General features: G+C 33.7%; 1 protein-coding gene across 1 annotated transcript in view; it reads right to left on the reverse strand.

The window, feature by feature from the left end:
• Positions 1 to 5,384: 5,384 nt before the first annotated feature.
• LOC107025763 overlaps positions 5,385 to 26,299 on the reverse strand; it is a 23,342-nt gene continuing 2,427 nt past the window's right edge. The window contains exons 3-9 of the mRNA XM_027918511.1: positions 21,876 to 21,944; positions 6,865 to 7,000; positions 6,585 to 6,659; positions 6,390 to 6,499; positions 6,159 to 6,270; positions 5,740 to 5,927; positions 5,385 to 5,562 (exon numbers count right to left, since the gene is read on the reverse strand). Coding sequence (XP_027774312.1) covers positions 5,473 to 5,562; positions 5,740 to 5,927; positions 6,159 to 6,270; positions 6,390 to 6,499; positions 6,585 to 6,659; positions 6,865 to 7,000; positions 21,876 to 21,944 — 780 coding nt within the window. The 3' untranslated portion in view covers positions 5,385 to 5,472. The remainder of the gene's footprint in view (positions 5,563 to 5,739; positions 5,928 to 6,158; positions 6,271 to 6,389; positions 6,500 to 6,584; positions 6,660 to 6,864; positions 7,001 to 21,875; positions 21,945 to 26,299) is intronic.

Consider the following 26,299-nt stretch of genomic DNA (forward strand, 5'->3'; position numbering starts at 1 on the left):
GTCTTCTTTTAAAAAGTCTCCACGAGAACATGTCGGACTTCTATGGGCAATTGGAGGCCAGTGGATAGATGTGTTTTCTTGAAAAGCCTAACAAGGATAACCACACGGTGTATCAAGATTTCAATGCCAATATCACCGAGCTAATTTCTCTATGACTTGGTAGTCACGGTCCCGGGCAATCAAGTTTATTTTGACTTCATGAGGCTCATTAATTATTATGGTATTCCTGATGTTAATAATGATATTCACATGACAAGAACAAGGGAAGCGGGCGAAGTGTTGTTTGTGTGACACTTGCACGGTGGCCATATGCCTAAATGGATTGAGAACAAGTAGTGGATTGATTTCTCAAAATTCAAAGCTAAAGACAGAACTTGGGTGTCCATTATTTGTATTAAGGTGATTACTTCAAGGAATAAGAACGACGTGTCTCTTCATTGGAAGCTTTTGATTTGTCCCATCATGGATGGGATTCCTATTAATGTTGGTTGGATCATTTTGCAACACATCCAGTAGTTTATCTTGGAAGGTACAAGAGTCTTTCTTATCCTTCTTTGATTACTTATCTTTGCCTCACATATAAGGTGGAAAAATATGAGAGAGCTAGCATGAGGAGTCCCAAAGGCCCTATCTATCCACGGGGCATGTGACTAAGAAGAGAAAGATTGATGTGCAGGATTTAGTGTTCGACACATTCATTTAGGGCACCGATTCACGTAGTTCAAACTCTATCCCCTCCTCCAGCTGAATTGCTACCGACACTAGTCCACTTATGAGGACAAATGCAGGTTAGAGATACTTGGATTCACTTGGAGATTCAGGGATTGACTCGGCATCTTCATATAGGGTTACGACATATCTCCTTGGTAGGAAGTGCTACTTGTACCCTTTCAGCTCTAGTGCAGTATTGACAGATTCTCAAGAACATGATGGAAAAATGTAGAGGAACTAGAAAAAGATGAAGGAACAAGAAATGAAAAAGAGCATGTTTTTGAACAAGATGCTGAGTACATTCCAGAAATTCTGTGGCCCAGGTGATGAGGTTTATGATGATGTTCTTTCAGATCTAGATAGCTCTTCCCATGACTAATGATCTTTGCAGTGAGTCCCTCACAATCTCCTATTGATTGTGGCACTACGAGGACACAATTACATTTTTTAGTTAGGGGGTGCCTCCCTTATCCGACTTATTTTAGATTGTTTTTTTTTGCATCTGATCATGCCCTTATTGGACTTGTATTATTTTGATTTATTGATGATTTGCCCTTGTCAGTCTTGTTTTATTTTGATTTGTGGATGATGTGCTCTCATTGAGCTTTTTAATATATTATGTTGAGTTGGTTTGTTTTATTTTGTTTCTTGTAGTTGGCAGCTTCTTTGTTTTTGTTTTGATAATATGTCCAGTGATGGATAAAGTGACGATTTTTATGGAAAAAATTACCGACTATTTGTAAGTGTTTGATTGGTTGTGGATATGATGTAGTCTGAGTAGCCGACCCCGAATAGATGCATGAGTTTTTCCGATGATAGATTGGTTCGCCAATTTCTTAAGAGAAAAGCCATCTTCCTTTAAGAGGTTGTGGCTTGGTTGATACTAAGAACATAGTCTTGCATGTGAAAAGTGTTGAGCACACCCCTCCATTTTTGAAATTTAAGCATGCTGTAAATGCGTTTTGGCAAATCTTATATCTTTTTTTGAGAGTTTTGATTTGCTAGCAATAAAAATGTTTGATGACACTTGTATTTCAAAGGAAATAAGATTTTGAGCTATCTTAATTGATTTGCATACCATGTGTGGGGAATGGTTGTGCAATGCCCTGTGATTCACATTCATCAGCTAGAACTTGCCCAATTTATGTTAAAATGTTGGTCTTGATTAAGTTTTGTCACGGGAATAATCTTAGGATTTATTTCATGTTATTAAAGTCAACTTGGCCTAAAAAATCCCATCTTTGCACTAAATATATCCTCAGTTGTCCCTTTGAGCCTAATTCTTTATTGACTACCATATTACAAGCCTTCTCCTTTTTGAAAAAAAAAACAACCGTCATTTGAATCTTCCCCACCTTACACTTGACAATTGTGAAAGATGAAGCTAAAAGCTTAAGTAAGGGGTGTTATGGAAAATTCATAGATTGGACGCTTACCACATAGGGCCTGGATAAAAAATTGAAAATGGACGAAAAAGTTTATAATAAAGAAATATTTTGAAAAAGAAAGTGAATAAAGAGACATGAGTCCGCCAAAGATTGAAACTTGTTGCATGTGGCGCCTCTTGAGTAAACAATAAGAAATATATGGAAGAAAATATTGTGAAATGTTTACTAAGTTAAAAACTGAAGATGAGTGGAAAAGTTGATGAATGTTGAGTTGTTGTGTAGTATTGAAGAAGGGTGTAGTCACTTGTCTGCATATGACATCCTAAGCTTTTGCAAGCATAAATTACAAGCGTAACAAAGTAATTTGATATCCCTTATCGAATGAAGTTGAGTAAATGTTGATTAAATATGTGTACAAACCTATGGTGTGGTGTTTGTGTTCAAGAGATGTTTTGTTGTGAGTGTGAGAATTTGCATCTTTGTCCCGTGTCTTGTAAATACTTTGTGAGTGTGTTGGAACATTTATTTCCTTTTGACGTCATGCAAGTTAATAAAGTGGTGATTTTGTAAATTTTCAATTAATCAAGTGAGCACGAAAACGAACTAACGAGTTGAGTCATGTCTTGAGTTTTAGTTGTTGTCACTTAATGATTTTTTGTTCTTGGAAATGTGCAATGAGAATGCGGATGGTTATTTTGTGAAAAAATTTCATGTGGACTATTTGTTAGTATCAACTAAAGCCTTTTCCTTTGTGCTTGATTGGAAAAGGTGAAATTGATTTATGGTGTGTACTGAAATGAGAGCCTTTTGTGTTTTTTATTTTGTTTACTTGAGAAAAAAAATGTTTCTTATTGGGGTTTTTTGAGATAAGTGGTGGATTTTCCACTCAAATTTCATAGTTAATTTTGGCTTTCTTTAGTTTATAATTGTTTCTTTTAGTGTGATCCCCCCCCCTCCATATTTGTAAGAAAAATGAAATGGAAAGTTAGTTGAAAAGATAGTTGAAGCAATCAAGTGAAATTGAAGCAAAAAGAGGTCAATTGGAAGGAAGTGGAACAGGAAGAAGTTTGCTCATCGCAACTGTGTGAAGCAGAATTTGCGATTGTGTTGCCCAGGAAATTTAGATCGTGTGATCACGTGGTTAGAGTTCATGACCGCGTGACCCAGTTACACTACTTATCGCAACCGTGCAATTTAGTTGTCGCGACCTTGAAGGATAAATTACGTGGCACCTAGGCAGATTGACAATTTCACCAAGTTCATGAGAAAACCCCTTTTTACAATCACTAGTTATCATTGTTCATCTATCCATCTTGTATCTATCTTGCATGGAACAATCTTAGCGAGTTAATTCCATCTTCTTAATTTAAATTAGATATAAACTTGTAGACTTCAATATGACTTTGGACTTGCATGTTGCCTCACAATACAAATTAGGCAAATATGGCACTAGAGAAGCACGTAAAGGCAATGGAATCTGAAATAACAAATACACGAAATGTTGTTCTCCTTGATAAAATTTCCATCCCTTTTTAGGGCTATTAGTATCGCTTTCAAAACCTCCTGGCAGTGTGAAACCAGTTGTGAAGGTTACTGCCATTAATAGGGTTGCCACAACTAAATGCATTTGAGTTGTATTCATAATATTTTCAACAACTTTTTCATCTCGACTTGTCTGTCTTCATGATCATTACCGTCCAGCTCCTCATGTGGTGGTACAACCAACATTATCCCGTTTTTTTGCAGAGAATAAGTGGGACATGACTATATTTACAACCTCGGGCATGACCATTCTTTTTTATTTAGGCTATTATATATCTAAATTTGTGATCTTGGTAATTCCTTTGCTTTCTATAGAAGAAACACTATATAGGAAAACAATCACACTCTTAATAGTCAACTCTCTATCGAGACATTTTTTAATGTATTATTTTAGAACAGAAGAAATATACAAGTGTTCATTTGGTTTGCAAGATTAATTGAAAGATTCTAGTTTGGAATTATGAATTTGAAAAACCAATCGATAACATCAATAAACATTAGAAAGCACTAAATTATTGTAGAGAGAAGTAATATGTTTTTTGTGGACGGCATGACAAAATAGTCTGTGAGAAAAAAATAAAAAAGTGTGAACTATGTTAAAGAGAATTATTTGTTTTGAATATACTCCTAGTACACTGAAATATAAGTGAAATAGGTTAGAGAGTTGAAGCCTACCTAGTACCCCCACCCCCCACCCCTTCTTGATCAACTCCATTTATAGTTCAATGGAGAACAAGACCCGATAATCTGGTGAAGCTATATGATATAGGAAGTTAAAAGGGTTAGATTGGGGTTGGGTAGGCATGTTCAAACTTTTTCTGTTGTAATCATGTAGCATGCAACATATAATCTTGTTTTATACCTTCAATATGTTTTTTTTTTCTATTATAATCTTGTCATCCTTTCTATATTTTTTTTCCACGATTACTTTAGTTCTTCATAAGTCATATATAGGTTGTGACAATGACACTTCAATCACAAGAACTACAAAAATAAACATTTAGCGGTAATTAATGTCATTGCATCTAGTGTCATTAAAACCTTTAATGACATTTGTATAGAGTATTGGTTATAAATACTCATATTTATTAAATTTTTCCATTCAGTACAATATAGTGGCAAATTATTTTACTGCCACTTAATAATTTATTTATCATAGTGATGTTGTATATAAGGACTCATGGCGGTGTCTTGTCGTCCATTGCTTGTTTATTTATTGTGAAGATCATTATGTTGAATTGTAGGAAAAAAGAACTATTGCATCATGTATGAGCTATTTATAAGACTCTATGAATGAATAAATTAGTCGTGAACAAGAATATTAATGTTGAGAGTACTTATCTTTATTGATTTGATATATTATCAACAATAACAATAACATAACTAGTGAAATCCGCCAAGCGGTATCTAGGGATCGGAGGATAGATTGTATGCAAATCTTTTCACCATTTCGTAGAGGTAGATAGGTTGTATTCAAAAGATCGTTGATATAAATTTGATCTTTTGTTACTCGAGAGAGATCACACCGCTTTTGTTAATGAATTTTGAAAATAAACCTTACTAAAAAATAGTTAATAAAGAAGAACTGGAGAAGTAATTGACAAAGTTTATAAAGACAACTTATGTTTAAAGTTTTACATGAAATGATAAAATTCAACATTCAAAAAAGTGATTAAAAGACAACCTAAGCTTGGACAAACGATTAAATGAAATGATGAAAACGCAATATTGAACCTACGGGGAAGAAGTATCAACATCACTTTCTCCATTGTTGTTTCTCCCTTTTCTCTTACAACCAACATTCTTTTCGTTTGTTTTGACACTTGAATCTTCATTTGCTAAATGGTTCATATTTTGGGTCTTTTTCAGTTAGATGGTTCCAATTATATTCATCTTCAATTGGTGAAAGCCTAGAAGTACACTGTGGAATGGAAGGAAATTTCATGAGATAACAAAATAAGTTCAGCAATTTATTTCATTTTGTCAAATATCTAATTATAAAAAGTAAAAAATAAAAGTATTGTTTAATATTATTAGAAATTTGTTGAAAATACATGATGTTACGGAAGAAGATATACATAAGATTTATATGAATTACCTTATAAAGGTTACCGATGGAACGAAATTTGGTACTTCTCGGTAATCCTTGTGTGATATGATAGTTTCCACCATTTTCATCTTTTGCCAAAAGTCTCGAGCCATAGTTGATAATATTGTTATTTATAATATGATCATAATTATCTGGGTTACCATCTTCACACGCAATTTTGTTGAGATTTGACTCACCTAAAAATTATATGTGAGAATCCATGATACATATGAAACAAATTGGAAGTTCAAAAAGTGGGACTGAAGCTTTAATCTAATGATTGTATTTTAGGCTAGCAATGTGTATTGTTTCCATTTAGGGCATGAGTTTAAATCGATATGTGCTCATTGATTTAAGTACTTTCTATTGAAAAAAAATCAAATAATTATCATAAGTTTAATTAGTAAGGTGTAAAATTCCTTAAATACCATCAATATTTTCTTCTTGTTGTTGGTCAGGAAGTTCCTCCTCAAAAGAATCCTCTTGATCCCATCTTATGTTGCTTTCGCTGCATTCTTTGAATTTCTCACTTTCTAACTCCTGCAAATCCATATTGTTTCTTAATAAATTATTGGAGATAGAAAAGTATATTGTGGAATATAATTAATTAACATGCTCAATAATAATTTTTTAAATGAACAAAAGTGTTGAACAATTACCTCGCAAGCTTGAAGGAGGGGATACAAACACGTGTTGTCAATGTTATTGTCGATTAAGGTAGCACTATTATTATCCAATGGGTTATCTTCACCAAGGCTCTCAAACTCAGCTGAAAATCATAAAATAACCAAATGAAAGATAATTAATAGTATAAGTCATTTATAAGTTCTTGAATAAACTAATAAATTATGTACCGTGAATAATTTGTTGTTCATTGTCTGCATCCTTCCTCTCTTTCATTGAAAGTTGTGAATTGCTCCCCTTGTTCCCTATTGTACTAAAAAGAGGTTATAAATGATACATTGAAATTAATTTTTTTTACTACTAATAATCTAATTAATTTTTAAAAAGTTATTTAATGATAAGATTAAAATTAAAAAAGACATTAATTTTCTTTTAACTTATTTAAGTGAACAAGGAAAACAATAATCAACATAAGTCAAGTGTAAGATGTTGAATGAATTAATTACGTACCATAAATAATTTTTTGCTTTCGCATGTTCTGTAGTATTTTCTTGGAAGAGTCTCCTTGGTCCTCTCCAGAAGATTTCTCATTCCTCTTAGAATCTTCTTTCTTTTTCTTTTCTGCTTCGAGCATATTGGGAATATACTATTGAATGAAAAACAAAAAGCAAGATCAACTAATTATTCAAATTGACAAATCATGCTCGCAAAAAGCAAAATCTTCCCTCCATACTAAAAAGTCTAAATTTTAAAACAAATGAAATTCTAGAAGTCACAAAAGAAACGTAGTTAGGTTAATATACACATATGTCGTTGCAGCTACGTACACTTTATCCTAATCATCACCGTAGATATGCATTGTAATTCATAAACTAAAATTGATTTGAAAATAAAAATAAAAATTGCATATAGATTTGAGAGATGAAACAAAGCTTTTTGATTTGACAGAAACATAGAGTAATGATTATAAGGGATGAAGAAAGCATCATCCTTCGGTGACTCTCATTCTCAGATCGAGATGGAAGTTTCGTTCTCATATTTAAAATTATAATTGAGTAAATGAATGTAGAAAAATCGATGGAAGTCTTGTTGTATTTAAATGAGATTGTTCATACATATCAATACACAATAATAAAACAACATACCTGATGTTATCCCATAAGTAGGATTTGGAAATGGTAAAATATACACAAACGAGGGTTTGAAACTAGAAAGATGTACACAAGTTTTGCTACAACCTTTTTGGGGTAGAGATATTTTTCCGATAAGCGATTGACAAAAGAATTAAAACAGGATTACAAGAAGGAGAAATCAAATATTTTTCACTATTTTTAATTATAGGTTTTAAAATTTATTAGAAATGATCGACAAATTCAAAAACAAGACATTTGCTCAAATGAAGTGTAAATTTGTAAATGAACACAAGGGCACAAAATTGAGAAATAAAAAAGGATTTCAATTTACTCAAACTCACCATCACACAATTCGATTACTTTATTGAAAAAAAATAAAAGACAAAAATGAATTTTGATAGAATGAAGAGAAAATCTATATCGTCTCAATCGCATTTATATGTTCCTCTTTGTTGTTGATCTATCCCTTAACAAATTGAATAAGAATAATCAAGAGAAATAAAAAAAATTTCAATCTTGTTAATTCTAGGTTTTAAAATTTATTAGAAATGTTCTATAAAATTCAAAAACAAGACACTTGATAAAATGAACTGTAAATTTATAAATGAACACAAGTGCAAAAGATTGACAAACAAAACAAGATCTGAATTAAAACAACCTCACTATCACGTAATTCAATTCCTTTATGCAAGAAAATAAAAAGCAAAAACGAATTGAATAGATTGAACGAGTGAATCAATACCATCTCAATCACGTTTATATGTTCCTCTTGATTAATCCCTTTTACAAAATGAAGTAGGTGAAGAAGCAAACCTGTATTGATTCAAGTGTCTCGTCTTGACTGATTATATATATTTTTTAAAAACTAATATTAAAACTAAGAAGTGAACAGACATCTCGCCTTTTATATGTAAACTCTCTATTGCTGAGCTGTTTTTTGAAAATTATGTTTGTTCAATTTTGGAAAATTTATTATTTGTCCATAAAAGGTAAGATAAATTTTAAGTGCAAAGGTGTGAACATACTAGAGTTCTAAATCAATTATTGTGAAGAATTTTATTATTGTGTTGATAGTGATATTTTGAGAGAAATTTATTTAAAATCATTTTATTCTTTTACCTTTGTCATTTATTATGCTTTGTAGTGTATATTATAAGGATAATACATGACAACATTTATTTTTAGACTTTGACCAAATAAATTTAAATAGTTTGCATAGAGTTAGTCAAATATCATGTCTAATGCAAACCATCAGAATTACTACAAAATTGACACACGACATTAAATTGTGATTAAGGTAATAATATTTTTCTTACAAAAGATAATAGTCAGTTTGACTTAACATTAAAGTATTTTTAATTTATGTTTTAGAGTTGAAGACTCTAAATCTCTTTTCATTAAACTTGTTTATATTATAAAATTCACAAATATGTGACCCACATAAAACATTATTTGTATAATTGTTCATATACTACTATAGATTTATTAAAATAAAATAGAAAATCAATTTAAAATTATATGAAAAACATTTACTTTTTCCTGCAATGTGATAGACGAATAATTTATGGGTAGATAGAGTTTAAAAATTAATCGTTATATGTCGTATGTGCTTATATGTCTCCTCGTAATTGTTGAAATATTCCTTTGTATAGTAATAACATCAAGATATTTAGTAAAGGAATTGAAAAATAGTTAAAGATAAATTTAATCTTGGTGTGTAGACAAAAAAAAATTATATAAATTTTAAAAAAATAAGTCTAGTTATAAAAATATAATTTTTCGATGAACGGAATTCAATTGAACCCCCTCCTCAATAGATAGTTTTTTCATTGCTTTAGAAAACTACATTCATCGAGTTTGTATTATTCAAATTTATCTCTTTAAACTTTAAAAATGCAATTATATGAAGAGATAAAAGTTCTAATTATCACGATTCAAAAATTGGTTCTGATTACACTTTTGCCTTATCCAACTAAGACAGGTCAACCTAAACAATCATTGGCAAGGGTAAATACGAAAGTATGTAATTAAAAAAGGACTAAACATAACATAAGAATTTTGGAAATAATAACATAAAAAAACCTCCCCCAAAACCTAGTGTCATGTATACAAGTCACTAGGTAAGTATACAATTTTTTTAATTGAAGAACAAGTCTGAATGTCTACAATCCTAAAATAATATAAATACATAGTCATGAGACGGTGCCACCTTCAACGATGACTAGGAGGTACCTTACAAACTCCTCAAATCAAGCCTCGGACACAAATATAAGAGGACAATCGAAATGATCGGGACTCATACTCTTTGGTGCATGTGCACTAGCAGATGATGAAGCAGATCCCATTTGTGTTTGTTAAAAGAAGACCGGTTCACATTACTTTTTTACTTCCCAGAGTCATTCTCTAATGTCTTATCCCTCTCATTCTTAAACTCTTATATATCCCTCATCTTGTCATCCTGAACTTGTTTCACATTGATCATTAACCATGCTATGTCCATATCCCTTATCAACATAGTTTCCTTTCCTTGCTTTCTAGATAGGGAGACAACCCAGTAACGAATTAACTCATCCTACTCCTCATATCAGTAACCATCTCCGGAACATACTGAGAAAGTTGTGTGAACTTCAAACTGTACTCATGAACACTCAAAGAATCTATAAGGACCCTAAAAATAGAATAGAATGAACTAGAGCTTCACATGAGTTTATTGAGTTAATAACTTGTTAAAATTATGATAAATATATTTTAGTAGTTGGTTTAAATAGTTTTAAGGTAAAATGTCAAGGGACGACCAAGACGTTTCAAAATTAATTTGTTGCGTGCTAGTATGTTCTAGTATGTTGTGTTGTTTGGTGTATAAAATCAGTGGAATTGACCCTAGGGACTATATGAACATGTAAATGTTCGGGTACAACTCCCCAAGGACCAACCGAAGGGTCCTTGAGGAGGACCCTAAGCTCAACCCCCAAAACTGCCAAAAAGGTGTGACTTAAGGCCATGACTTACGACAGTACGTCCTTTGACGGGGCGTGCTTTGCTTAGTAGTTCAAGACTTATCTTAAGGAGCCTTAGATCCCATGGACAAGTCTCATACCAGTTCCACGAAACAGCAGGACGGTCCATCACACCTCGTACGGTTCTTAGGCGGTGGTCGTGAGTGAGAACCTATTTTTCTTGTACAAGTCAGCCAAGCCATGGGTGGTTTGGTAAATTCCACCCTTGGGTAAATAAATACTTGGATGGTTATTTTATGTATGTTAGGGTGTTTTAAGTTATTTAAAATACTTAACCTTAGAATTAGACTTCATTCTTAAAAATCAAAAACCCTCTTTAAAAAAGGTTCTCTCAAGAACACCATAGGAGCTTAAGGTCAAGTTTGAGCTAGGGTTGATGATTTCTATTGGTTTATTATTTATTTAGTGGAAAATTCATCTCTAAGGTGTGATGATCCTTCATATAGGGATAGCCTTCACCCAAGAGTCAAATTCAAATGGTTTTCAAGTTTTCCTAATGTTATGAAAGCCCCAATTCTTCCTCAAACTCTTAGGTTCGTGCATTGAATGGTTTCAAACGAATTGTCATGGTTATATTATAGTTTAACTGATGTTTTAAGGTTAAAATATCCGAACCCGTGATTCCTCTAATTCCCTAATTTTGGCTTCAAAAGTGCGTTTGATAAATATGATTGTTTATTCGTGGAATTGTACTTATATGGCTTTATAGTATTGATTCCTATTGTTATCTATCTCTATATATGATGAATTTTTGATATATGTATGCGTTGGTGATATTAGTCTTGTGGGCATGATAATGGCCAAATTCTCTTGCTATGTTGAAATTGTTGGAAGTTATTTAAGAGTGAATTGTGGCATTGGAGAATGGTGAGTTGACTGAATTGCTTTTTATAGTATGATTGTTTTTGCGTGGTTTGATACACTTACAATAGAGGTTTACTTCTTGTTCTTATCGTTATTGTGGGATTGAAGGCATTAGAGGTTAATTGAAGTGAGAGTTATGTTATTGTGTAGAACGTGGCATAATATACAGATGCCATATGATGTTAAGGTGATCTTCTATATTGTATTGTGAATGAAAGCATGTTTCCTCTGAATTTTTACATATGATGATGATATACTATGATTATTCTTTATATGTTTATATGGTGTCTTGATTAGGTAGATCTAGTTATCCCTACTAGATACATGAAATATATGATGAATGTGATCTCTTGACTTGGTAGACTTAGGCATCTTTTTTTTTAGTGAATGAATGAAAGAATGAATTGAATCGGCTAGACCTAGCATAGTGACCTTTCTATAAATGAGCTATCCTTATGAACCTTGATTGGTAGAACCTAGTGATGCCCTTATTGGTCATGGTATTATGGGTCGGTAAGACTAAAGATAGTGCCCTCTCTAATACACTTATGGGAACTAACGCAAAGCACCGACTAGATATGCTTAACATAGTAGCTCTACTTAAGTATGAGAATAGAGTATAAAGAAGTCTTTTGATATACCGTAAACCATGTACCTACATGGGATGTGTCTTCGTTCTACCTTTCGCAAGTAGAAGACCCTCCACGGAGTAGGATAGCATCCGAATTCCATACCTAGCTAGTGTGGTCTATGTCAGTTATGCCTATTACCATCATGTGGGATGTACACTGTACCTATTCAATAAGTTCTACAACGTGTAAGTAGTAGTATGGGATGCTACCTGCACATGGCACCAGTAGGCTTTGAAGATACAAGAGCGAGTTCCCTAGGTCATCCAAGACCATTCTGTGAATTCTCTTAAATGTATGAATGTCTCTTTAAATACTCTAATAAGGAACGTTGACTTGTTGGGTTGACTTGAAGAGAAAGGATCCTTGTCTTAGGAAGTCTTGAGGTACACTTAGGTAGGTGTACAAGAAGAGGTTGTATGGGCGGCCCCTTAATGTTTTACTTAGGTGGGTCTTAGGATAACCTTAGGTAGATGGTCTAAATGATAAGATTGGTTACTTAATGAGTGTAGTTGTACCGGGTGTATTTTGTGGGTATAATCTTGTATGTTGATGTTTACTTGTATTATGTCCTTTACACTTTATTTATGAAACTTTATCAATATGACCTAAGAAATCATTTAAATCAATTAAATGTATCATATCAAGTGAATGTCCCTTTTAGCATGATTTTTGCATGGTAATCATACTTAGTGCTTAATTGTACTAATTCCATATATTCCTCTTTTATCTACAAAGTGTAGGTGTGGGCAAGTGAGATGTTCTCCGGAGTTGAAGCTTGGGACTTAGAAATTCTCTCAAGATTTTGTTATGTCCTCATATGACGAGGAGATAGACTTCTTATTCTGGTTTCTCTTTCATTAAGACATTTGTATTAAACTTGTATCTTCCTATCAATGCAAAGGGTTGTGTCCCTAAGTTTGATATTCTTAAAGTTTGGGTCTATGTTGGCCTTATGAGACTAAAATTTTGTTACTCAGAGAGACTTATTTTAATAATGTGTTGACTCTTAAGTCTGTTGATTTAGCTTAAATAAGGTTTTAATTTCTCAGTGTATGTAATGAATGAATGTTATGGGCTTGTATAAGACTTTTTCAAGTTCGGATACACCATGTGATGATTAGGGATTCTCTCGGGCCGTTACAAACTTAATATAAGAGCATAAGGTTGTGAAATGATCCTTAGGTTTCAAATTCTCACAAGGCCATGTCTCGAAGAGTCTTGTTCATAGGTGGGAGTCGCGACACATCTATGAGCGGGACCTATTGGATAATAGAAGATACACTTCTTTGATATTCTTGAAATCGTGCGATAGAGTGGAGTTATATAAGTGTGTTTTCCTAATCTCTTCTCTTGTTTTTATAGGATATGAATACAAGGACACCCACAAGGAAAGTTGATGAGGAAGTAGTTAATGAGAGAGTTCCTCCCCTAGGTGATCAAGTTCCTCAAGGTGACCAAGTTCCAATAGTTAACCAAGAGAATGAGGCTTTGGTGGTTTCCTCGAATATGTCAAATGAGGATGTTAGAGTGGCTCTTCTTACCCTAACCCGAGCCATGACGACTCAAGCAAATAGTGATGTGGGGCCTAGGGTGAATGTTATTGAGAGTACTATGGCCTCTAGGTTGAGGGACTTTATGAGGAAGAATTCTCCTATCTTTCTTAGCTCTAAAGTATGAGAGGATCCCCAAGAATTCTTAGATGGTGTTTATAAGGTGGTGATTGATGTGGGGTGTCTTCTAGGGAGAAAGCAGATTTGGCATCATATCAATTGAGGGAGGTTGCTCAAGTGTGGTAAACTAAATGGAAGGAGAATAGGCCGGTTAAAGAGGGTCCTATAGAATGGGAAGAGTTTAAGGAAACTTTCTTAGGAAAGTACTTTCCCCATGAGAAGAGAGAAGTTAAGGTTGAGGAGTTTATAAAACTTACAGAAGGTAACATGAGTGTGGAGGAGTATTCCTTGAAATTTAAATTATTGTCTATGTATGCTCCATATTTGGTGTCTAGCCCTAGAGCTGAGATGAGTTGGTTTATGACTGGTGTTTCCGATCTTATGAAGGAAGAGTGTCGTACGACAATGCTCCATAATGACATGAATATATATAGGCTCATAATGTATGATCAATCTATTAAAAATTCCACGCTTGAGAGGTTGAGTAGATATTTGAATAGGAAAGAACTGAGGAGCAAAGTCAACCTAGGTTTAAGAAGAGAACTCCAAATAAAGATGTTTCTAGTGCTCCTAAGGTTAATGTTACGACCCTCAAAATGAACAAGGTTTAATTAGAGTCTAACATGTTTGTTTTGAGTTAAAAAGTTCATAAAATGATTAACATTAGTGTTAGAAGTCATTTTGAAGAGTTTGAAAGTCAAACGTCCAGGAACGACCAAGACGTCCGGAAGCTAGTCTGTTGAACTAGTGTGTAGTTGGATTTTGTAGTGGAGTTATGAGGTATGGTATGAGGGTGCAATTGAGTATCAATTATTCCTACATATATACTGACATGTAAATGGTAAAAAATTTCGATTACGACTACCGAGTGACCACCTTAAGGGTCCCAATGGAGGACCCAAACGCTGGCCAAGAAAGGTGTTGGGCAGCCCATATGTGGAGGTGGTGGCGTGTCGCGCCTGCAACACTTAAAGGGAAAATTATGGCTTGCGATTTGGGGACAACGCGAACCATTCTGTCTTAAATTGAATTCCATGACCAAGATTAGGAAGTGTCCCCATGACGCGCAGCCATGTCCCAGATTTGGTCGCGTCATTTTTAGTGAAATTAGAATTGGTTAAAAGACCCATTAAGTGTAGGGGTATTTTGGTTACTTTGTGGATTATGTGTTGACGGTTATTGAGACTTTTAAAGCCAAATTCACCAATCAAATCAAAATCCTCAACCCAAAACAAAAGCTCTCCACTAATTCTCTTCAAAACCTTTATTTTTGAAGCTTTGAAGCTCCAAGGAACAAGACTAAATTGTTCAAGTTTTTCAATCCAATTTCGGGGGTTATATTAAATTAAGGTATGATGAGTTCATCCTTGACTATTCTCTCATTCAAGGAGCCAATTCCAATTTCTTTTCACAGATGTTCAAAAACATAGAATTTCCAATTTAGAATTCTAAGCATGGGTTCTTGCATGAAAAGGTTTCAAACAATGTTTTATGATATAATTGATATTTATTGATGATTTTAAGATCAAAATTTCTATGAGCCCATGTATTCCTTAGATTCCTAGTTTTGACTCTAAAGTGGATGGATTGATCGTGTCTTGATACTATTGAGTTCATGTGTAGATTGTATTAGGCTATTGAATTATGTATAGATCATGATATAATTGTTTATAGTCTGCCTTATATTGATAATATCTATATTTTATATTGTTGGATCATTAATATGGATTGATTGTTGCCTGAGTATTGTATACATGGATATTGGTAAGAGCCTTCGTAAAGTGAATTGATTGAAAAGGCTAAGGAATGTGATGATGATGATTGGAAGGTGGTGAGTTGACCTAACTCCTTTATATTGTGTAGAAATGATATTAAATTGTATTGATTGGTATGGTCCACTTATAGTGGCGGTGTTTATGTGTTATAATTGTTATGAAATGGTCTTGTCAGCAAGTATTATGTGAATTATAGTGCTATCATATCATAGCTTGTATAGGTAAACTATGTAAACAATTATATGGTACATGTGTATGTGTGAGGTGAAAGTATGATTCCCTCTAAATTACTATATGTAAAAATGATTGACAATTATGAGTCTCTACATGAGTATAGATAGGGTATCTTGTTGGGTAGACTTAGTTGTTTATACATGGTACTTGAATGTTATTGAATACATGATATGATGATGTTGTGTCTTGATTGGTAGACTCAGGTCCCTCTACTTGATACGTGGAAGTTATGTGACGGGTAACTCTTGACTTTGTAGGCTTAGGCACCCTTGTCTTGTTCGTGTATGAATGAATGTAAGGATCGGTAGACCTAAAGGAGGTGCCTTTCTAGGAAAGACTTATATATAGAACCTTGAATATGAATATAAGGTTATATACGTGGAAACTTTAATATGAAAAGAAGGTTAAAAAATGAGCTACCCACAAAAAGTATTATGAGTTGGTAAGCCTAACAAATGGTACCTTCTGTAACACATTAAGGGAATGATTACTGGATGAGAATGAAGTCAAAGCACCGAGAGGGTATTCTTATGTTAGTAGATCTACTTGAGAATGATACTAGAGTACAAAGAAGCCCTTGATATCCTAGAACCATGTGCCATGGAATGAGTCTTAGTTCTACCTTTGGCAAGTAGAACGCCTTCCACGGTGTGGAGTTCTTATGACACCGGATACCATACCAAGCTAGTACGGTCTATTTCGGTTAATGTCTAATCTCATCATATGTGATGTACACTCTAATTATTTTATAGGTTCTACAATGTGTAGGTAGTTGAATGGGATGATATCTATAGATTGGGTGAGTAGGCTTTGAAGATGCTAGGTGAGTTCCCTAGGTCTTCTCCAAGACTATTATGTGAAGTGCTCTATCTTTTGAATGTCTCCTACATGTCTTAATGAATATTGTTTACCTAGTAATGTATGAAGAATATATAGGTTCTTACCTAGGTAGCTTTGACGATTTTTAGGTGTGCTTGAAGAGGGTGTATGAGCGGTCTCTTCATGTTTTACTTAGTTGAGTCTTAGAGTAACTTTAGGTAGAGAGTATAAATTATGTAAAGGCTTATGTTATTGAATATGGACTATGTGATATGTGATGAAATGGAATAACTTTACTTTGGGTAGTCCTAAGGATTACTTAGGTGTGCTTGAAGAGGGTGTATGTGCGGTCTCTTTTTGTCTTACTAAAGTGAGTCTTAGAATAAACTTTAGTAGGGGTCCTAAGTGAATATGTTCATGTGATTGATGTTACTTAAATATGTCTTATATGTATATGTTGTCTTGAAAATGGTTCTTATACTTATTTCATGAGATTTATATCAAAAGAGCATAAAAAGCATACTATATAGTAAACGTCCATTTTAGCATGGTTTTCTTGCATATTTACCTACTTAGTGCATTAAATGTGCTAATTCCATATGTTGTCTATTTCTACAACTATAGGTGGAAAGTGAGAAGCCTGTTAGAACTAAAGCTTAGCAATAGTATTCTCTCAAGAAGACTTGCTATGTTCTCATATGATTCGAGGACATAGTTATGGTTAGTTTTTCTTTTCAAAATACATTTTAATAGACTTTGGTGTTACTTTTAATTTATGTATGGGTTGTTCCCTAAGATTTATATGTTTTTTAAGATGACTATGACAAGACTTAGTTTGCTTATGTTTTTATAAAAGAGATTGAACTATTATTGTGAAATGTTTTGATTCCGCACTACTTTTCATATATCAATGGAATGTATGATGTCCAAGGGCTTGTATGAGACCTTCGAGAAGAAACATTTTGGGAAATGTCTAGCTGGTACTAGTGGATGTTATGATTTTGGTAAGAATGATCACACGGTCAGAGATTGTCCTACTCATGTTGCTAGAGGAAGGGATGTCAATCAAGATCCCAACAAGGTTACATTTTCTAATCCTCCTAATTGTGGTTCTTTCTATTATCTCCAAGCTAACAAGAAAGAAAATCTAGATGAAGGTACCAATAAAATACAGTTCCTTAATTTGTGATGAGATTCTTAGGTGTTGATTTGAAATAGTTATAGATGGGTTTCTCCCAAGTGGGTGAGTATGGTAAATTATAGGTTTGATGGGGTTGTGTATCTTTTTTTCTATTCCATTCAAGCTTGAGACTTCGATATTCTAGCGGCATGATGCATGTTTTGGGAATCTTTTGTGAAAAATTAGTTTTCATGATCCCCTTATGATTTTTTTTTGCGTGTTACATGATTTATGTTTAGATGGCAAAATTAGATTTAATTACTTTGTCCTTCATGTTGGTATTCCTCTATGATAAATTGCATAAATGTTGCATGAGTTGAATTATGAGCATGCTCAAACGTGATCTTGAAAATGTTGCATAATTGTGCTCTTATGAGAAATTGGCATGATGTGCTTAGAAACGCTGAAGTGAACATGATGGTATGTGGAGAAGGAAGTTCCTCCAATATTAAATGAGAAATGTGAAGTCTTAATGCATGATGAGTTTATATGTGTTGTTCCTACCTTCTTGTTGTGTTTGGAGTCTATTATGTGTTAAGATTATGTCCCCGAACTAGCTACGTATATTGAATACTTTGTTGAATATCTGATTTTGGGCTTATAGTCTTGAGTCATTACTCCTTCTGTGTTTTAAGTGTCATTTGGAACGACAGTTCCCATGTGGAGAGTATGTAGGGACCCTAAAAATTAAAATAGGATGAACTAGAGCTTAACCTAATTTTAATGAGTTAATAACTTGTGAAAATGATGAGAAATATCATTTAGAGGTCTGTTTAAAATATTTTAAGGTCAAACGTCAAGACGACCAAGACGTTTGAAAACTGGTCTTTGTGTGCTAGTGTGTTCTAGTATGCTATCCTTTATTTGGTGTGTTTTTACGTGTCTTAAAATAGTGTAAGTGACCCTAGGGAATAGATAAACATTTTTATTGTTTAAACTTTTGGGTACGACACCCCAAGGACCACCCTAAGGGTCCTTAAGGAGGACCCTCAGCTCAACCCCAAAACTGCCAAAATGGAGTAACCTATGACCATGACTTACAGTCAGTAGGTCCTTTGATGGGGCGTGGTCTTGCTCCATAAGTCAAGACGTAGCCTAACGAGCCTTAGATTTCATGACCAAGTTCCAAACCAGTTCCACGAGGCAGCAAGACGGGTTGTCACACCACCTACGATCCATAGGTGATGGTCGTGAGTGAGCATCTGTTTTTTAGGTGCAAATTGGTCAAGCCAAGGGTGGCTTGGTAAACTCAACCTATTGCTAAATAAATAGTTTGAAAATTATTTTATGTATTTAGTGTATTTTAAGTTAGGTTAAAACATTTAAACATAGAATTTGACTTCATTCTTAAAAATGAAAACCCCTTTTTCAAAAAGGTTCTCTTAAGAACATCATGGGAGCTTAAGGTCAAGTTGGAGCTAGTGTTGAAGATTTTTATTGCTTTCTTGTTTAATTTTGTGGGGAATTCTTCTCGAAGGTATGTTGATCCTTCATCTAGGGCTAGACTTTACCCTAGAGTCAATTTCGAATGGTTTCCATGTTTTCCTTAAGTTATGAAAAACCCCAATTCTTTCTCAAATTCATGATTTGTTGCATTAAATGGTTTCAAATGAATTGTTATGTGTATATTATGGTTTCATTGATGTTTTATGGTTAAAATAAACATGAACCCGTGATTCCTCTAATTCAATAATTTTTGCTTGTAAAGTGGGTTTGATAATAAAGTTTGTCTTTTGGTGGACTTGTACTTAGATGGCTTTAGTATTGATTCCTATTTGTATCTATATCTATCTATGATGAATTGGTTATATGTGGATGAGTTGGTGATCTTGGTCTTCTGGGCTTGATTTTGCGAATATTCTCTTGTTATGTTGAAATTGTTGGAAGTTGAATAATGGTGAATTGTAGCATTGAAGAATGGTGAGTTGACTCAATTGCTTATTATAGTAGGATTGTTTTTGTATGGTTTGATCCTCTTATAGTAGAGGTTTTTAATTATTGTTATTATTATGATTGTGTCCTTTAAGGTGAATTGAAGTGAGGCTTATGTTATTGTGTAGAAGGTGGCATAATGTACTGTTAACATGTGATGTTAATGTGATCTTGTATAAGGTTATGTCGTATTGTGAAATGGATGCATGTTTCCTCTAAATGTTTACATGTGATGATGAATGAAGAGTCTTTATATGTTGATATGGTGTCTTGATTAGATAAACATAGTTGTCCCTACTTAATACATGAAATATATTATGAATGTGATCCATTGACTTGGTAGGCTTAGACATCCTTTTCTTTAGTGAATGCATGAAATAATGAATTGAATCAGCTAGACCTAGCATGGTGACCTTTCTATAAAGGATCTATCCTTATGAATTTTGATAGGTAGACCTTTGTGGTGCCCTTCTTGGTAATGGTATTATAGGTAGGTAGGCCTAATGATGTTTCCCTCTCTATTATACTTATGTGAATGAAATTACTCTATGGGAACTAATGTAAAACACCAAGTGAATATGCTTGAGATAGTAGCTCTACATGAGTGTGAGACTAGAGTACAAAGAAGTCTTTTGATATCCTCTAAACCATGTGCCTACATGGGATGTATCCTAGTTCTACCCTTTGAAAGTACAAGACCCTCCACGGAGTAGGGTAGAATTCGGATTCCACTAGTGTGGTCTCTGTCGGTTGTGACTGTTCTAATCATGTGGGATGTGCACTCTAGCTATTCAATAAGTTCTACAACATGTAGGTAGTAGTATGGGTTGCTACCTACACATGGCACGAGTCGGCTTTGCAGATACTAGTGTGGGTTCCCTAGGTATTCCATGACCATTATGTGAAGTCTCTTAAATGCATGAATGTCTCTTTAAATGCTTTAATAAGGAAAGTTGACTTGTTAAGTTGTGTTGAATAGGAAGGGTTCTTATCTTAGGTAGTCTTTAAATTGTGTTGAATAGGAAGGGTTCTTAGGTAGTATTGAGGAACACTTAGGTGTGTATGAAGAGGTTGTATGGGCATCCTCTTCATTTCTTATTTATGCGGGTCTTAGAATAACCTTAGGTAGAGGGTCCAATAGATAATATGGGCTACATAATTATTGTGGTGGTACCTTGTGTATTATTTTTGTATTATTTTGTATGTTGATGTTAACTTGTATTATGTCCTTTACACTTGACTTATGAAACTTTATCAAAATGGCATGAAAATCATTCATATCAAGTTAATGTCCCTATTAGGATGATTTTTGCATGGTAATTATACTTAATGCTTGATTGTACTAATTCAATATTTCCCTCTATTTTCTACAAAGTGTAGGCGTGTGCAAGTGAGGTGACCTGTAGAGTTGAAACTTGGGACTTAGAAATTCTTCCAATATTTGAGTATGTCCTCAAATGTCGAGGACAAAGACTCTTTATTGTAGTTTCTCTTTCATTACGAATTTTGTATTGAAGTTGTATCTTTCTTACAATGTTAAGGGTTGTGTCCCTAAGTTTGACATTTTTAATGTTTGGGTCTATGTGGGCCTTATTAGACTAGAATTCCATTGCCTATAAAGACTTTTTTTTAAAGTGTGTTGACTCTAAAGTCTTTTGATTTTGCATAAATAAGGTTTTCATTCCGCACTATTGATATCCTGCGTGATGAATCAATGCTAAGGGCTTGTATAAGACCTCTTCGTGGTCTAATACACCGTGAGACGACTAGGGGGTGCTCTCGGGTCCTTACAAAATCCTACTTAAGAATGAGGAACTCATAGTCCAAAAATAAGAAGGCCTCAACGTAGAATATTGTTTTCAATTCTTGGGGGAAGAAACACCTCCAAAAAGGCCTCCTAAAAATATCCCAACTCACAAGTAGTGCTCCCTTAGCACAGTTCTTCTTCCATTGATCGAACCAGATCTTAGTGACACCCTTCATGCAACTACCTCCACCCTATAAGTATCACAACGTACATGATCTCTATAATCTTGTGAAGATCCTCTACAAAGTTTTTTTAGTCCTCAGTTAAACTTGAACCAGTGAAGCTTGGAGGATTCATCCTTAAGAACTCACGAATCCTTGAAGTGACCCACTTCCTATTGATCCCCTCAATGTTTCACAACTTTGTTGGTCAAAATTTTAGCTCAACATCTACATAGTTTAACGAAATTCGTCATTGGTGGCCTCTCATTGGGCTTATACTTCTTGTGCATTAGGTACCCTTTGTTCCTGTAGTTCAACATTTCTTCTAGCTGAACGACCTCTTACAACTCTTCGTGGAAGCACAATCTGAAAAGAGACACACAAGCATTAGCTAGAAAGATACATTTATGGAGATACACTCTATCGCAGAAAATGCGTATGAGAGAAGTGAGATAGTTACTGAGTGTCACAACCTCCTAATATACTGTGGCATGTTTCACACTAATAACTAGGACTATACTACACGACTTTATAGACTCCCTAGGACTCTTGAACTCTTTGCTTCTATACCAAGTTTGTCATGCCCCGAGCCTACACCTTGGGTTGGACTGACACTCGAGAATCATTGTTGTCCCCATGCAAACCCTTGGCTTGGATTACTACTCACCGGAAGACTAAACAAAAGAAAATAATCTCAAATGATTAACTCATAAAATAAACTTAGAATGTCTTAAAAATCATTCAACTTTTTAAGATGGCAACTCAGGTCTCAAAACGTAAGACAATAACAAGATAGTGACAAATGAACTAACTAAATATCTATAAAGCCTCTAAATAAATAAGATGGGTGTCAGGACAAGACCCATGACATCCTAATGAACTAAAATACTGGAAAGCAACAAAATGGATCCTCTGAAAGAAAGAAGGCTCACCAACAAACTCTGAAGCTCAATTAGAATCAACGCTGCATTGGATGTTGATCATGGTTACCTTTATATATATCATAACAATGATGCATATCAAATGATATGAATACATTGAATGCACGAGGATGAGAGGGAATGCTAAAACAATACATAGGCTTTAAAGGAATGGAAAGAACATACCTGGGCTCAACTCAAATCGACTTAACTGATTTCAATTTGATAAAATAATATGAATGTAGTATAAAGGGTTTTAAAATATGGATAATGACTCTGTGCATTTTGAAATACAATAGTAACTTTGTAGGTGTGAAAAGATACAATATAAACTGTGGAATGTATATAAAAATACAATTTACTTTTGTGTATATAAGAATACAAAATACATTTGTGGGAGTTTCTTTAACGGACAACCATCACTTAAGAGCTATTGTGATGATACATCGTTTTGCCTCACGCTGCTAGGCCCGTCCTATACCTTGCCGAATGTTTAGATCCTGACTACTAAGAGAATCCAATAGTCTATAATAAAAATCTCTAAGGAATAATAAAAAAAGTATGACCCTTTTTCAACCCATGATGTCTACGTGGTTTATGGGAGTTGGGAGTTGTCTAAACTCTCCCCAATATCTGTGATCAATACTACTCCAAAAATATAATACTAACTCGTATGTTTAAAAAATAAACTTTTTTCTGTGGTTTGAGATAATTTTCAAAAACATAGCTCAAAATCTCTCTTGAAAATCAAACTTTCCTCTCTTGCTTAATTGTGAAAGCATTAGTCTTTACTAAAAAGCTAGCGCAAAGGCTCTTTACAAAAACTCACTTTTATTTTTTGTTTAAATGTGAAAACATTTTACTCTTTGGGAAAACATAATCCCCATATACTCTTTTGAAGAAATGAACTTCAATCCTTACTCTTTGTTTAACTCAGAACTCAAATCTTAAAAAAAAAATTAAAACATTAATAAAAGACTCTTGAAAATCTCCATGAACTTCTCTTGCCTTGACTCTTAAATTTTCTTTAATTGAAGTATGGATTCAAGTCTCATGATTTCATATTATGTATGATTTAATGTTGGTTAGACGTACCTTAGAGTGTAGACATCAACTAGGAAATATAATTACGTCTCAAGGGAACTTAATAGGAAGAAAGTGGGAAACGATAGAAAAGTTTGCGTCCTTGGCGCTCCGAGTGACTCCAAGCGCCAGAGCACAAACTTCAGAGTCTTGGTTGGATCACTTTGATTGGATCAATTACCCATAGCCCTAACTTTAGATACTGAAGTACGACGCTCTAAGTGGCATGGCTCCCCTTGCCCCTTCCAAGAAAGTCCAAGATTTTTCTTGCGCTCTAAACCCTCTAGATTAAACTTCCCCATGACGAACACTTAGATTCAACCATATAACCAAAAATATACAAGAATCTAATAAAAAGGATATCTAATTTTATTAATCAAAATAAAGAAATTCTCAACAACTTCAACAATCAAGAACCCAATAGAAACTTCAAACAAATCCATCAAAATTTCAATTTCTTTACTTTCAAGAACATAATTTTGCTAAATTAAATCATGATTTCCGCATGGGTGAACTAACCCAACGCTATGTTATCTCACATATATCGTAGGGATCACCCTTTGGATAAATCCACAAGCAATTCTTCAAGAACTTGGTGATTCCTTGCTTCTTCTTCTCTTTTCTCCTCTTCTTTTCTCTTCTCGCAGAACTCTAACTTATTTTCAATAGCCTAAATGGAATCCAATTAGTGTTAATCCCAACTTAATTACCAAAAGAGAATTTGCTAATTGGGTAGTGAAAAGACCTTAATACCCTTCTAAAATTTGGTATTGACGTTTCCTATTTAGACAACCCACTTTCAAATCGACATATCTCCCTTATACGAACTCGAAACTGAGTAATCTCAGATGAGTCAGAAATATAATTCAGAGATATTTCCTACAGTATTTGGTAGAACACCTATCTCATCCTGATCTAGGAGTTATGATTGTTTGAAATTAATCCAAAATATATACTTAGCTTAATTTGTCAAACTTTCCAAATTTAATTATTTAAAAAATTAGTTTCTTTCTAATTCTAGTTCTTTCTAGTTGCAGGGTCTTACAGATATTTTACCCCTTAAACGTTACTCACTGTAATGTTTTATTATACATGACTTTTAGTTACATTTTACTAAAAGCTATCGTCTATTATTAGTGCAGTTGTGTTAATTTTCAGTTGTGCGTCGATGTCCCATTCTATTAATTTCTTTTCAAATATATTGTAATATAATTCAAATAATAGTCAGTCTTTTCTGATTTGAGATAATTTTCTAAAGGCTAACCACTCCTCGAAATCAGAGGAACATGTCTGTTTCGTTGCCCTTCTCCACTTAAAAATATTGGACTTGGTTCACTTTCAAGTAGGCAGACAACATTGTAAAACAAATTACTTTACTTAAATTCCCCAGGCCACCATAGAAATTAGATGGAAATGACATGCAATGTGAAGTTAAAAGAAGAAACAACTTAGAACTGCAAAGGAAAAATCTATTAAAATGAAGGAAAAGTTAAAGAATCAACTTAGAACTGTACAGAAAAATAGCTAACTGAATGGAGTATAAAATGTTACTATGAGTAACATATATAAATCTAACGCCGTCACCTTTTAAAAAATATAATATTTCCTATAACTTTATTGTGGAATAAATTTATACTAGTTTTGTAAAATTTTAGAAAAATATATTATTTTGGTGAATTGCTTTAAATAATGGTTTAGTTTGGTAAAAAAATGCAAAAAAATTTTCTTTCAAAAAATAATTTATAATTTGAAAATCACACTCGAACTAGGACACAACCTCGACGACCGTTTCAAAACTCCGATCCTAAGATCTAGCCCAAGACTTGACCTATATTTCTTATCCTGAATGGGTGTGGCATAATTCGTAAAAAAAGTAGTTTTTTAAATGTAAAATATCTTCAAAAAAAAGTTTTTTTAAAAAATAATACTTGATTGGGGGGAGGGGGGTGCCCCGTGGTCAGGGGTATGGGGTGGGTTAAAAATGAAACTTCAAAATTTTGATTTTTTTTTTCAAAAAAATTTCTTCGGGGGGTGGGATGGTTTGGGAGTACGAAAAAATATTTGAAATATTAAAAATAAGAAAGTCTTAAAACTTTTTTGGATGGGGAGGGTCAGACACGGGGCATGGTAATAAAAAAATATTGTAATTTAAGAATGAAATAGAGTTTTGAAAAATATTTTCCATAATTTTTGAAGGAAAAAAAGTTGATTTTACCAATCATTTAAGGAAAAGGTCATTTACCAGAGAATGCACCCTTAATCTAGGTAGTCACCTTTTGTCCAAGAAGTGAAAGACTCAAGTTCATTGGATACTTTTTAGTATCAATAATGTTAGCTGACCAAACTATATATAATTGACTATGATATTCTATTGACATGATACATAAATAAGCCCTTCAACTTGGTCTCATTTCACATTTATGCTCTTTAACTTTGGGTATGCATAAATAGACACTGAAACTTGAATAAAGTTGAAAAGGTAAATACATGAGTCTTATGTGGCACAATACACATAGCACACCATGCAGGACAAAAAATAACATGTAGGACATGTGTGTCTATTTGTGCCAATTTAACCCAACCCTTGAATTAAGTGGGGTTGGGCCTAATTTTTTTGGCCCATTGAGAAAAAAGGCTTTTTAGCCCAGCCTCACTTGGCCCGCTTCAACCCGCTAGATTCACTCCGATATATATATTATATATATATATATATATATA

Source organism: Solanum pennellii, chromosome 7, assembly GCF_001406875.1.
Source record: "Solanum pennellii chromosome 7, SPENNV200".
Taxonomy (NCBI): Eukaryota; Viridiplantae; Streptophyta; class Magnoliopsida; order Solanales; family Solanaceae; genus Solanum; species Solanum pennellii.